Source organism: Dermacentor variabilis, chromosome 2, assembly GCF_050947875.1.
Source record: "Dermacentor variabilis isolate Ectoservices chromosome 2, ASM5094787v1, whole genome shotgun sequence".
Taxonomy (NCBI): Eukaryota; Metazoa; Arthropoda; class Arachnida; order Ixodida; family Ixodidae; genus Dermacentor; species Dermacentor variabilis.
The window spans coordinates 203,154,583-203,169,598 of record NC_134569.1 but is presented as its reverse complement, the minus strand read 5'-3'; the positions used below and the strand labels follow the sequence as shown (position 1 = coordinate 203,169,598).

Sequence of the window (15,016 nt, the reverse complement as noted above, 5' to 3'; positions counted from 1 at the left end):
CAGCACGTGCCCGAAGCGGCCGCACTGCCGACATTGCACTGGACGGGGCCGGGCAGGTCGCACCCTGAACCCGAGCTTGAAAAGGCGCACGTGTTCAGGGGGGACCGGTCCCGCGAATCGGATGGTGATGGTGCTCTCCTCCCTCGTTGCCGACAGCACGGGAACGCTCGACTCGATGGCTCCCAGCAGGTCTGTGTCCGCGGGTAACCCGACCACCCCGTGCAGGAAGCCGGTGCTCTTGCCGCGCTCGGCTGGCAGTCGGGCAGTCACTGGAATTCCGTGCAGCTCAGTGACTGCCAGCAGCTCCTCCAGGCATTCCCGGGTGGTAGTATCGGCGGCCACGATGTTGCGCTTATGGTTAACGCGAACCACTGCAACACCGGGCCGCGAAGAGAGGGTTGCTGCGAGTGAGAGGCGCGGTGCTCCTCGGAAGGTTCCGCCGGGCGCCGAGGGACGGAAGAGCACCGTACCGACGACCGCGGGGTCAACCGGAAGTGCAGCAGTCGCCAGGGCTCGTGCACGGCGCCGGTCCCTCTTTGACTGCACCAGCGTGAAGTCGGACGTGGTGGACTCGCGGGCGGATGGTGTCACTCTCTGTGCTGCGGCTGTAGGCACACTGGGGGTGACCAGGGTAGCGGGCGGGCGCCGCGAGGCGTCCGTTGCCCCGGGAGACGAACGGGAAACATGGGCAGGCTCCTTCCTCTTCTTCTGCTTCTTCTGCCCCTTTGGCTTCGGCCGCGAAGCAGGCTGGCATGGTGCGTCCTTCAGGAACCGCGCCGCGGGGTGATCAGGGCCCTGATGTGACGAAACAGTGGGTGTTGCGTCCGTCAGCTCCATCTCGTCGGCAGCGCTTTCGTTTGTAGATGGTTCGCTAGCAGACGCTGCAGGGGACGCGCCGCCATCAGGAGCAGACGGCGCGTCGAGGATGGTTCCGGGCGCGCCCTTGCTCTGGGGGGGCGCGGAGGCGGCGGCTGTAGACTCGGCGGGATGTCGAGAGGTGGTGCTCGCCCTTCTTGGAGGGCCTCCGTCTTGGGCGGCAGGCGGAGAGGAGGTGGCGGCTGTTTCGCCCGAGTGTGGGGAAATGGCGCTGCCGTGGTCCGGTTGCTGCACGTGGCAGCTGGCTGCCGTGTGCTGCTGCGGGCTGGGGGGAGAGCTCGACGGCTGCTTACGTCGCCCGGTTGGCTCCTCGTCCTCGCTCTCCGTCTCGCGGGCGCGTTTCCGGGAGCTGGACATATCCATGTCCTCGTCGTCGGAGGGGGGGAGCGGGACCGAAGCATGGGGCTCTTGTACTGGGTAACCGTCCTGGAGAGGCTTCGAAGCGGTAGTAGGCAGGGGGGGATCCACAGGGAGATCGAGGGTGGCGGCCCGTTGACTGAGCCACTGGCCCAGCATGCGAGTGGCACGAAGTTCCAGGTCCTCCCTTGCCCGGAGTTCGTCGAGGGATGCAGGGCCGATTGTCACCAGGCTCAAACTGGCATGGCGACGGTGGCGAACGCGTGGTGGGCGCTCTCCGGGCGAAGCGAAAACCATCTTGGCCCGAGACTTCAGAGCGACACGCAGCCTATCATATCTTCCGCGAAACGACCCTCGGGCGTTGGATGCGTGTTTTATTCTAAATAAAGGTTCCACTTTTTCCGCGCAGCTAGTAGACGGTAAAGCGCTATTGGAAACTTTGCACAAAGTTGTCGAAGTATTAACGGGATTCGTTCGAAGAAAGAAGTTGCGAGGCCTAAGAATATGTTCATGAGTCAATCGGCAGGACGCGGCCAACACACCACGGAGAAGGATGACAGCTTGGTGCCAGCTGGATTGCAATGACCAATGCGCATTTGGACACGTTATAGAAACAGCAGTAGCGCTGCCAGACAGGAGAAGATGCGAGGCAGTGCTCAGGTGCCACTGTAGATAGTCGCTTTGTTTTTTTTCTTTTAACTCATCGCTGCTGACAAATAAGGCATTTTGGTACTTATCATGGTTAGATATATAAGCAAGAAACATTTTTGGAAAGCCTACTGAAGCTTTTAGAGAGAGAAATAAATGGACTTAATTGAATAATTGGAGTCGCCTGTTCTTCACCCGAAGTGGCCGGTTTCCCTAGTCTAGGAAGCCATGGACTTGCGCTGCTGGCTTGGCCCTGTCCACCTAGGGTGGCTGGTTCCCAAGGTTCACGCACGTCAGCCGGTTCTCTAACTGCTCTTCGAACGGCGCTGTAATGTTGTTTAGTCTTATTTTGGGCTCACACTCCTGCACACTAATGCATAGGGTGTTGGGCGCTTTTCACAAAAATGCAGTTGCGCGCGTTCATGCGATGTCGGGCACGCGGCGAAATTACAAAACGGTTATCGCGTCAACTTTGCTCCGTTGCGGTTAGAAAATGGTGCGAATATATATAGCGAATGTATTTTTTAGAGTAGTACAAATTATGCCGACCATTTATTTGCGAAAGTATAGGTCGCGCGTAAACTTGCATAACTTTCAGAGGCAAAAGAAAGGTTGCAATGATTTCGACCCTTTCGTGTTCGTGCGATGGGAACATCATTTTAGAAATAAGAAGTGCTCAACGTTATTACATACAGCACGTTCATTTAAGTCGGTATGGCTTGGTACTCGCCAACAAGAGGAATATAAACATTACTGGCATGTCAGCCAGAAATTAAATTCATGGCAAGCCACACGAAAGCTGGCATTACCCTGTGTGAAGACGAAATATTCAGTCCACGTCCAAGCAGAAACTATTCTCTGTGTTTTAGGTGATACAGGAATAAGCTAAGAATTCGAAACAGCTACGATTTTGAAGCCTCATATCCTTACGCGTAGCCGTCATTGTTGCAGCATATCCAATGAGGCAACGTGCAGTATTTGCAATTATGCATGCACAGCTAGTGAAGGCCGCTACAAACTCTCAAGAAAGCAAATGAACAGCGACACAATGTTAAAGGAGCCGTAACCTGCATAAGTCGGAGACTACAGCACATTTACACTAGTGTCGCCAGGATACATGGTGGCGGATTTTCTTCGTGCCTAGATCCCAAAAGCGTCAGTGGTGTTCTGCATTGTGTTCAGAGTTACAACGCAGCCGAAGGCGGGCTGCTTCGTGACACACCGCAAAGGATCAAAAAAGGAAAGAAAGAAAAATGAGAACTCAACCACATCCAGCAGCACACGCATCGAGGCCTGGCGAAACTTCAAGCAGAACTTTTCTTGGTTGCTTGACACAAACCCAATTTCCGATGCAGCAGTCCTGCGAGAATCGGCATAGCAGAAAAAGAGCCGACTAGGAGGGGATCTCGGCAGCCTGGCAGAGGAGCCATCTTGAATTGGAGGAGACGGTGAAAGCGCGTACTCGCCGTGTAGAACAGAGTCGCACGCGCGGGCATATCGTTTATTTTTTTTTTTTTGCATTCTTGGCTTTGCGCCGCCCAAGTGCAATTTACCAACTTACTCCGTCCTTTTGGTTGCCTCTTTGACGTGTTCCCCTGGGCGCACTACCGCCTTTTCCCCAAGTTTATATCGAAACGCGACCACGGTTCACTGCTAAGAAAGGCACCATTGCAAGGGTGCAATCACGCGTTCCATTTTTAAATGAGAAGTATGAACCTGATCTTAATATGCAAATATTATTGTCGTTTCACCGCGCGCGAATGCGTCGACAAGAATGCGCATTTAGTTTTGAAATATTTTACATTACAGCTTCAATTTCTCTTGCTGCGCTCTTCAAGCTTTTCATACTGACCTAGGTTCATGCGCTTGGAATTGTTATGAGAGAGTCCACAAACGAAGCTGAACCATCACTAAGATATATAGCGGAGCTGACCTTACAAGAGAGATTTAGATAGCCTATGTACTGTTTAGAGACTTCCTGTAGACTACTCTGGACTTTATAGATATATTTATTTGTCTATACCAAATATTCTCTGTAGAGATACGTTGATAAGGTGCATCTCTACTTTTGTGTAGTCCGATTCCACATATAGACTGTCCTGTAAGCAAAAGTCTATTTGCGGTCCATTTCTGTCGATTCCAAGCCTACAGATTTTCTACAGACCGTATAAATGAAAACTTAGTAAGCGTCAAGAGAGATAAAACGCTTGCCTTCAGTGATAGGGAAGGCTTCTTGAAATGAAAACTTTCGCGTTTTTTTTTTCTAAGACCACCGTGCTATCTCAATGAGCACGAGGTTACTAGTTCGAGCCCCGGCTGATCGAGAACAATCATATGGAGAGTTTTTGTGCTTCTATAAAGCCTCATGGTGATAAAATGTTCCTGCGAACCGCACTGTCATATCCGAATTGTACCTTGAGGACGTAAAATTCAATAGCGCATTCACTTTCTTCTGCGCGAAAAAAAGAATGTGGGGCACAGGAAGCTAAAAGGTAATGCGGCGTGTTTCTGCCACCACTGCTGAACCACACAGATACTAAGTACGAGTCGGAAACACTTTTCATGGTTGGCATTCAGCGCCAAAAAAGCCGAGCGACGAGCAGGGAGACATGAAGACAATCTCAAGACGCCTTATAATGTCTTGATGTTTGCCTGCTCGTCCTTCGTGTTCGCTGGCGCTGTTTTAAAGCCATGACAAACCGACTAGGTCAACAAAACGATTTAAACGTTTCTCAGTTTTTTTTTCATGCATCATCACAGGCCTCCGTGAGGAGCACGTGAAGCCGGCGAGCAGCGAACTCTAACGGATGATTTTGGAGCGGTCATCCTGAGTGGGCACCGCGTGTGTTTGGAATAGCCGCTTCATTGTTAAGAAATAAAGTCAGTGCTCATGTAGCCGTAACGGTAATTTAGCGGCGGCTATCAGACTGAACAGTGGAATTCCTTGTACAGGCACTTGTTTAAAACAATGCCCTCCATGTCATGTAGCCAGTATACAGGTATCTATGACAATGCCACATCTACGTCCGCTAAAGTTGGACACTAATGCACTTGTCGCAGTTCGAATGTTTATCATACAATGTTTTGCGCGGGTAAAAAAGCGAACGCCTTACTCAGTCTGTTCATGAGAAATGATCACTTTCCGGGGCATTGAGGGCGGTTTCTACTTACCGCAAGAAGCAAAATCTTGTAAGTTGTTTTCAATCCACTAAGAGTTCCATTAGGGCGCTGGCTGCGCAAAAACCAGTATCACGAAATGGTAAATCAGGGAACCTTGAGATTTCACGTAATCTCCACATAAGAAATGCCGTTACGGCCAAGCAACACGAATACCCTCGCCGCCGTCACCATAAACACAGAAAGGAGAAAATATACAGGGCATCAGTATGAGAGGCTGTAAACGCGGACGTGAAATATGAACCGCAAGTAGCGTGCAGCTTAAAAACAAGCAGGAGCAATCTTCCTTCCGGCCGCCCTCTTTCCGCGTTGATCCAAAATAACGAACGAACGCCAACGCATCGAGCAAAAATAAATGTTAGGCATTCTCAAGAAGCTCCTGTTTCCGAAGCGGGCACTCTCAAACCGCCATGTGCAGTGCGGCCACGTGTTTAGGATCACACGGCGCTTAATATCTGCCAGCGCTTCTTTCCTTCGTGATTTGGCCGAAATACGGAGCAGCCTGAGTGCTGAACTTGCATGCATGAAACTAGCTTCTTTACTGCCGGTCGATTGACCCAACCAACTTGAAGAGGCTTTGCGCGTTCACGCGGCCACTCTTCTTACAGCTGCACGTATCGAAGCCCAGTTCTTGCCTCTGGTGCACTGTTTCGTATTTTTCTGCGACTGCATTATCATGCCGGAAGTGGCCAATAATAGCCGCGCGTGGGAACGCATCATAGCACACGTTTTGTTTGATGGGTATATTTTTTTCATTTATGCATGCTGCTACAGCGCCTTCATTGGAATTATGGTTAGTGCGTGACAGCCCCTTGTAGAGTGGAGAATTCTCTGCACATGAGCCTGCTTTCTCTTTGACGCGTTTCTGCAGTAAGGGAAAGCGAAGACAACGGTTTTTAACAGGCAAAAGCACTCATTTGTTGTTGTTCTCGTTCCTTGCGGTGAATTTAGAGAATTGTGCGGTCGCAATGTGGCATTGAAAGGCGTCCATGCTTCTGAAGCCTACAAGTCAAACAATTCTTGCGAAGTTTAGGTTAGGGAATGCAATGCTGGGTCGCCTCAGTAGAGTGCATATTAAGGCGCGGTGCTTGTCAGTTGCCCAATGCGCAGAATGCGAAGCGCTTTTTATTTAAATATAAATTATGGATCTTTACGTGCCGACACCACGGTTAGATTGTGCGGCACGTCGTAGGTACCACCTGGGGTTCTTTAACGCCCACCCACTACATGGTACCACGTGCGTTTTTGAATTTCACCCTTATCGAAATGCGGCCGCCGCGGCCGGGATTCGCTCACGCGCCTACCGGCATAGCTGCGCAAAGAAAGGCGTGTTTTTTATAGGTGGGTGTGTAGACTTTTGCTGCGCGTATACACATAGAGTGAAGGCTCGTTCGCGCTGTCGGTGCAGCTACCAGCTTGCTGTCACAGTAGCGAAAGCGCATGTGGGCCAGTATGCCGACATTCAACATGCTGTCTAAAGGACTTCAACCAATGAGATGCTTTCGAATGTTAGTATATTGATATCGTTCGCTAATCGTCCTCTGATATCGTCCGCTGATATCGATTCTGCTAATCAGATAGTGCCCGTTCCTATGCCATTTGTACGGTCATGTAACTTTTATGAATTATGCAAGCAAACCTGTTCCAACGAAATCTCTTCCCTCTGAGGTTAGTGCACACTCGGTAATCATTGATATCGTGGATACAGTATCCTTATCGAAAACTTTTTTAACAACCTTATAGTGTATGATCTTGGTTCTGTGATAGACGAGCGTCTCATAACTCATGTCTCAAGAGCTGACCTCCGAAATCGATAATTTAAGTTGCTTTTGCGTCCCTACCAGCAGCTGCTTACGCGCCATTGTTCAGTATATTATTCCTTGAAGTTTCAGCGGGAGTTTTCTCTTGCTTTATTATGGTTAGGAACTAGTAGAGCTACTCAAGATACTAACGAACTGGTAGGGCTTCTCATTCAGGTGCACGTTGTGTTCAACTTCAAGTGCAGTCGCTGTGCAAGCATGCCGACATACAACTGTGCGTTGTCGATGTTAACGAGACCAAATCCGTATGACGGATTCTACACTACTTGTGTCCCCGTCTTTTCTATTTGACATAGTTTATTGTGTGTTTCCTACAATAAATTATGCAGTTATAAGTCCCTCCAATTATTACGTCTTGCGAAGGTAGAGTTTCGACGCTTGACTCCACAAAGACTGCGAGATCCCGCTCCTTGAAGAGACAAGATTCGAAGTACAGTCGTGAGCGCTATGAGGCGGAACATAGAATTTGTTTTAAGAACAATTACTCTTGTTCTATGGATTTTAGTGAGATGCCAGCATCTCAGCTTTCCTACTTGACACAATCTTATTGAAAAAGTGTTTTGGGCATTCATATGTTTTGTCACTGCAGCGCTGTTGAATACAACTTGTGTGTTTTCTTTCATAGTACTGGAGGGGAAGCAGTTGAGCCTACGCGAGAGCCTTATCAGGTTTGCCCAAAAAAGAACAGTGCGCTCGCTGCGAGTCATCTTGGTCGAGCTTCATTTTGCTGCTACAACACTGGACACATGCCTTGGGTACCCAGATTCTCGTCCATCAGTGAGAATGCTCGTACAAAGAAAGGACATCTTTCCTTACTTTTATTTGGACATTAAACCATGCTAGAGGCTCCCGCCACCTCTTTTTTCCCGGCGCCTAATGATATTTTTTCTTCTCTGGAGTTCCAAGTATCGATCCGCTGTCTGCGCCAGTGTGTTCAAGTCGCGGCATCGCCTTTCTTTCTAAAATATGTCGAACGTCACGCCATACCGCTTTGGAGACTCTTTCGATACTGTTTGATCCACAGCATGCAATCAATCTTCGAAGCCTCTTTTATCTTTTGCCAGTGCTCAAAATAATTCTGAAGACGTCCGACAAACCATTCGCATGCCCCACATTTTAGAACTTCGCACCCAAAAGTAAACTTGGCACTGCGTCTCTCTTTGGCGTAGCGGATCGCTGAAGGGTCATGCATGGTGCCTTCAGCGACGTCATTCTCAATAGAGTTACTTTCGCTCATGAAACGTAGCTTAAGCGACGCTGCCCACTTTTTCCTTTGACCACCCTTGATTAGCAGCCTCTAGAACCCCATGCAAGTAGGCGTCTCGCTCATCCCTATTTCGATTAAACGGCGCAATTACTTTGCCAAATGCAGCTAAACACCACCACTGCCTAATCACCTACATATGCCAAACTCGGAAGCGTGGCACCTTCGACTGAGCAGCACGCCTCAAGGAGGATTCGTTCAGGCTCCGTGAGTTCGAAATCTCCCATGATCTGCGGCACCACTATCAGTACCGGTACGTTCTCCCGTTCACTGGCTCATTAGTCGATTTTCCCCTGCTCTTCGCTTTCCGAACTCATCATACAATCTCATTCCTTCATCTTGTGCCTCTAGCGTTGCTAATGAAATTTTCACGTACTGCATGAAATAATTATCACGCTCTCTATATCTGGGAAACAAGGGCTGGTCCATTCGCGGATCAGGAAATATCCAGCAGAACCCACGTCATGATAACTGTCGACGTTAGTGCAATTAACAGACAAGTAATGTAGTAACACACAGTGTTGCTTGGGGTACCTGTGTTTAGCATGTGTGCTGGTGATTCTGGATTTCCATTGTTTCGCCTATATGAGACAAACAACCATGTTGAAGAAACCATACGCCCCATAACTCCCATGTTCAATGATCACATATGAAACATATGGCATTCCATATAAGAACCTGTTTCTCCCGTGTGTCATATGACGCTAAGAGAGCTGAGAGCTGGTCTAGTCGGTACAAAGTAAAAGTAAGGAGCGCAAACGGACCGTTTGTTTCCACTTCCCTACGACACTCGCTCGCCAGGGTCGACCATGACCATGACGGCATAAAAAACTACAGTATGGCGACGACGCAGTGACGTCCATGGAATGAGGAAGTAGGAATGGCGTCAAAGGAACGACGAAGGCAAGTACGACGACAATGGGATGATGGCACCATGAGGGCAGTGGAGTGACGACGAATGTATGACGACGGTGGAATGACAATGACCGTATGACTGAAATCGGATGACGAAGCTGGATTTTACGACAATGGAACGACTACGATGGCATGACGACGACTGTATGACAACGATGTCGTGACAATGGCGGCTTCATCACCATGGAATGAAAACAGCATAGTTACGATGGAACGATGAATGAGGAATGGCAGCGCTTATGTAAATATATATGTTCAGACAAGATCATCTCAATATACATGTCGCCGGTTTGATTCCACCCTGCCTCCGAGGAATTTTAAAATATTTTGTTCCTATTGATGAGATACACATACTTAGTGTCACATACTTAGATAGTTAGCTAAATGTGGTTTAGTGGCGCTAAAGCGGCTAAGGATATGCTGTGCCAAACACGAGGTGTTTCTTAAAATCCAATTTAAATAGAAAAGGCTGTGTTTATTTTATTTATTTATTTATTTATTTAATTAAGATACTTTCAAGGCCCGAATGCATTACAGAAAGGAGTGAGTGAACATAACAAAAACATTGTGCAAAATACAAACATATTCAACGTGGTGTTTCATGAATGCCGGTTTCGAAGGTATCGGTATCCAGGATGGCTGCAACGGTGGCAGGAAGGTGGTTCCAATCTTTGCTTGTGCTAGGGATGAATGCATTACTACAAAGTTTAGTACGTAAAGACGGCACACTAACTTTGAAACTGTGGTCAGAGCGAGATGATATGTATGACGGTTGGGTGATAAGCTGTTCTTTCAACAAAGGGTTGTGGTGGTAGATTTTATGGAATAGCGAAAGGCGGAAGCATCTACGATGAAAACAAAGTTCTGGCAAGTTAAGTGTTGTTTTCATTGAGGTAAAGCTAGCATTTCGGGAGTAGTTTGATAAGATGAAACGCGCTGCACAATTTTGAATGGCTTCTATGCTGTTTATGAGTGTAATGCTAGCCTGGTCCCAGATGGCACATGCGTATTCTATATTTGTGCGTTAATCTATATTTTATGTAAAAATCTGGTGTCATCCAGAAATTTACGGACGTCTGGTAGTGGGACTATCGGATCATCTCCTAAAATTAAAGCAGGGTGTAAAGGTATGTGTAGTTGATATAAGTTGCGCAAAATGTTTCGTCTGTGTAGTTCTATATGTGTGCATGTGAGTAATATATGCGTAACTCTTAGTGGTTCTTGTGGTATAAAGTTTGTAAACAGGTATAAGGTGCCACAGAAAGGCTGGCCAACGTTTCCATAGGAGGACCTATCTTCGTCAAAGGCAGCCTTGTCATCATCGGCATGTTAGTTTTAAAGGGTTGGTGCAGTGGCGTCACGTGCAGTTTTTGTGGGTGGTGGTTGGTTATAAAGGGAGAGACTTCAGAGGTAATGAGCGCTGTCGCCTGACGTCTGTCAGCGTCGTTCCGAAAAAAGGCCACAAAAACCTGCCGCCAACGACGCCCCTGAATGCTCCCTAACTTCTCGCTCCCCCAATGTCTTCCCATGCCCACTTTTCTTTTTTTTTTCTTGTTCTTCCTTTTTTTTCTATTGGTGTACCCCCCCCCCCCCGGGGTTTTTCTCTCCTTTCCTTTCTTTTGTTTTCTGCCCGCCTTCTCACCCTCCCGCTCTTGTCCCCTCGTCTTGGGAACGACGCTCACAGACTTCAGGCGATAGCGCTCATTACCTATGAAGTCTCTCCGTTTATAACCAACCGCCACCGACGAAAACTCCACGTGACGTCACTACACCAACCCTTTAAAACTAACATGCCGAAGATGAATAGGCCTAAAACTTGTGATCCTAAAAACTTGTGATCTTCTTTGACCGGCAGTAGGGCGTCATTCAATTTTAGGACTGGATGGTTTTGTGGCCCTCGTTTCTGAGAGAACAAAACAGTAACTGTTTTCTGTGCGGAAAAACGAAACCATTTTCGTTAGCCCATTGTGTAAGTGTATTTATTGTGATTTAAAGCTGCCTTTCACAGGTTGACAAATATGAGGAGCGGCAAGGCAATTGGAGATCGTCTACGTATACAGAGTGCATAAGCGACGACGGTATAATCTTATTAGCTGAGTTCATTTTTACTAAGAACAGTGTGGTGCTGAGAATACAGCCTTGTGGAATGCCATTCTCCAGTGCAAATGTGTGACAATGTAGTCAGCCGAGACGTACCTGAAATGTTCTGTTAGACATAAAATTAGCTTGGCAGTTCAGCATTTTAGCACGGATCCCGAGGTCAGCCAGGTCTCTTAAATTCAATATCTCTACGTGGTATCACAGGCTTATTGTATATCGAAGAAAACTCCAAGAGAGTGTTGGTTGTGTAAATAAGCATATCGAATTTCATGTTGTAGACGGACAAGATGGTCAGCAGATGAACAGCCCTTTTTGTATGCACACTGGTGGGGGTTTATTAGGTTTCTTGATTCTAAAATAAATGAAAGTCCTATATTGATAATGCTTTCATATTATTTTGCTAAACAGCTTGTGAAGGCAATGGGTCTGTAGTTGCTTGCGGATGAGGGGGATTTACTAGCTTTTAGAAATAAAACTACTATTGCCTTTTTCCGCTCTTCCGACATTATACCAGATTTCCAGATTACGTTGAAAAATTTTAGGAGAGTATCTACTGATGCCTGAGATAGATGTGCCAGCATGGCGTAGTGAATGCCGTCGCGACCTAGCGCTGTTTTTCCCTTAAGAAATAACTTTGATAGGTTGTGTGAGGGGGAAAATGTACAGTTCAATTGACACACCAGTAGTGAGCAGTTTCTGTTTTTCAGCAGACTGTGCTTTAAAAATTCCTTTGAATAATTGATTGAACTGGAGACATCACAGAAATTTTCGCCAAGCATACCCGTCTTTTCTTGTAGTGTTGTTTGTGTGCCTAGACTTGTGAGTACCGGTATTGTGCAAGATGAGTAATCTCCCCGAAGTATTCCGGCCTGTGCCCACATTCGTTTAGATGTTACTGAACTGATTATTGAAGATGTGTATTTCTTGCCCGATGATTTTTCTGCTTGCCTTCGAATAAATTGCGCTTTGGTTTTGGCCTGTACAAGCATAGGAGGTTGGTATCGGTGGAGTGTCTTCGTAAGGTTCCCTAGGCCCTCTTTTGAAGCCTTTTTGTTTCTGTACACTCAGGAGTCCACCAGGGGTAGTTTTTTCGCGCAAAAGGCTAGATATTTGAGGTATTGCCTTTTCTGCCACGGAAATTAAAACCGGAGTGGACTTTTCATTAATTTCATTTATATTTAGTTAACATGAAAAGATTTCCACGAGTTTTGCATGTTTCATGAAAAGCGGCCAGTCAGCAAGATGTATTTTCTAGCGCTGCCGTTTAAAATTTGTAATGGGTAGTGATGATTCGAGTTTGAAGACAGCAGGTACGTGATCGCTGCCATATGACGTTTCAGGACTTCCTATTTAATATCACCAAAAATACATTGTAAGCAAACGGCTAAATGTAGGGAACTAAAATTCCGTTAAGTAGGCAAGAAATAGGTTGACGTACCAGAGTTTAAAAGACAAATGTTATTATATGAGACGAACTCTTCAATAAGCTGCCTTCTTTGGTCAGTTCTATCTCTGCCCCGATGAGTTGAATAAGCACTAAAATCTTCCACTAAAAGGAAAGGCTTAAACGTCTGTTCTATTAAGTTTTCTAGCATTCTAATCGTAACGCGGGTGTGAGGTGGAATATAAACTGAACAGATGGTAACAGTTTTATATAACATAACAGTGATGGCTACAGCCTCCAAAGACGTATTTAATTGAATGTTTCGGGTAGGAGTGCCGCCTTGCACGACTATAGCGACTCCTTCTGTCAAACGGCTGCAGGGTTCAGGGTCCGTTCGGACAACGAGGAAACCTTTGAGGAATTGACTGTCTTTAGGGGCTAAGTTTGTTTCCTGTAGGCAAAATGCGACTGGCGAGAACTTATTTATTGTTTCTTTATTGTCATCTAAATTGTGAATCAGTCTTCTATGATTCCAATGTATGATAAAATCCATAGTGGCGGAATCGAGAATGTTACTTTATGCGTATGTGCTTTCAACAATTGTAGTTGACATGTGTTAAAGGTATTGTACTATTGCAAGAACGACAACCATTTAGGTTACCGCTTCCTTTCTTGGCACAGTTACTAACAGCTTACTAACAAAGAACGCAGATTTTTTGGCGTGGATGACACCGGAGTCCTTGCGTCGACCTCCATGGCCTTCGCAGAGGCGCTGGATGATGGAGAACCAGGCGCTGAGACGCGCGTCTCAAGCCTTGGAGTTCGGTTTAGCCTAGGGCCCTGTGATACCGGGCTCTGCAGGCCCGTCTTTGATGATGAAAGAGCAGCACTGGCTGCTGCCCCCAAGGGGACTGATGGAGTTACTACTGGGCCACTGACTGTGGTCCCTGTAGAGACCAGAGACCACTGTGGCATTGCTCCCTGCCGCACCACACTGTCATAGGTTGTTTGAAGTAAGTGTGATACCTTCTTTCTTGCTTCATAAGAGGAGATCTTTTATTTCGCCGTAAGAGCAATTATCTCTTTTTCTTTTTTCCAGCAAGCGCAAGATCGCGAATACGCTGGATGATCTCCTTTGCAGTTTGTACAGTGTGGAGGAGCATCGCAGTTGTCCGACTGATGATCATTGGCACTACGCTTTGCCCATGTCGATTTACCTCTGCATGATTGCGATGCATGTCCGAACCTCTGGCTCTTGAAACACCGCCTCGGGTTTGGGATATACGGCCTCACGTTGATCGTCACATCCCTTGCATGAAGTGTACTAGGCACAATACTGGTACTAAAGGTAAGTATGACGTCTTTGGTTGGGATTTGTTCGTCATTTCTTCGGTGACTTATTCTTTGAACCTTGATTACATTTTCTTCTTGGAAACCTTCCATGGGTTCTTCATCACTCAGGTTCAACAAATCTTCTTATATCAAGCTCCTCCTTGTGTTTAGAGAACGGTGTGCTCAGATTGTGACTTTGATATCACCGACACTGGTGAGATCAGCGAGCTTTTCTACTTGGTCTTTGGTTTTGAGGTCGAGGAGGATGTCGCCGCTTCACATCTTTGAGGCATTGTATTGCTTTCACATTTTTTCGGCGAGGCATTTCGCCACTAGTAATGGAGACAGTTTTCTCATCGGTGTGGATCCTTCAGTGCGAATCACATGGTTGGAGATTTGAGAGGGGGACAGGAAGAGGCAACTACCGATCTCCCCCGGGTGGTTTAATCCGGGGGTGCCGTCTACGTGAAGCGGAGGCCAAGGAAGTGTGTTGCCGCCACAGAGGGGCCGTAAAGGTCCAAACAAGCGGCATTGGCTCAACCTCCAGGATCCCCTTTTCCTCGGACATGGCTAAGCCGCGCACGGCACACGCGGCAGGGTACAACCCTCGTGAACTCGGGTACGTGGTGTCATAACACACCAAACTTTTGCAGACACTGACACCCTGCAGGGACATACTTGGTAAACAAAGTTGGCGTCTAAGAGGTTCACTGACGAGCGGCACATACGGAGTTACGCAGGTCGCCGAGAAAGAGATTCATTGAAGAGCGTCACATAGTCAGTGATACATGGACCCAGTGACACATACGCAGTGACAGAAGTTGGTGTCAGAGATGTTCCTTGATCTGCTGCACGTTCTCAGTGGCACATGCCCAGTCATGTAAGTTAACGTGAAAGACGATAATTGAAGAGCTGTAGTTGGCCAGTGGCACATACCCAGTGGCCTATGATGGACCGGTGGTTGGTCTATAACCCTGTTTCCTCAGTGCCCATTCGAGGCTAAATAATTGGAATGATAAGTATGGTGCCACATTCTCGCAGTATGGCTACCAGACGAACTTGATAGCTGCTTTTTGGAGTGCACGTTGCAGTAATGTTCCAGAAGCTCAAGCTATGCTCAGATTCTGGTTGTAACATTGGAAG

The 15,016-nt window shown here is 47.3% G+C and overlaps 1 protein-coding gene across 1 annotated transcript in view; it reads left to right on the top strand.

The window, feature by feature from the left end:
• Nucleotides 1-14,161, top strand: part of LOC142570632 (uncharacterized) — a 58,954-nt gene extending 44,793 nt beyond the window's left edge. Inside the window, exon 2 of the mRNA XM_075678994.1 lies at nt 14,045-14,161. Within this exon, the coding sequence (XP_075535109.1) occupies nt 14,045-14,161 (117 nt within the window). The remainder of the gene's footprint in view (nt 1-14,044) is intronic.
• The last annotated feature ends 855 nt before the right edge of the window (nt 14,162-15,016 follow it).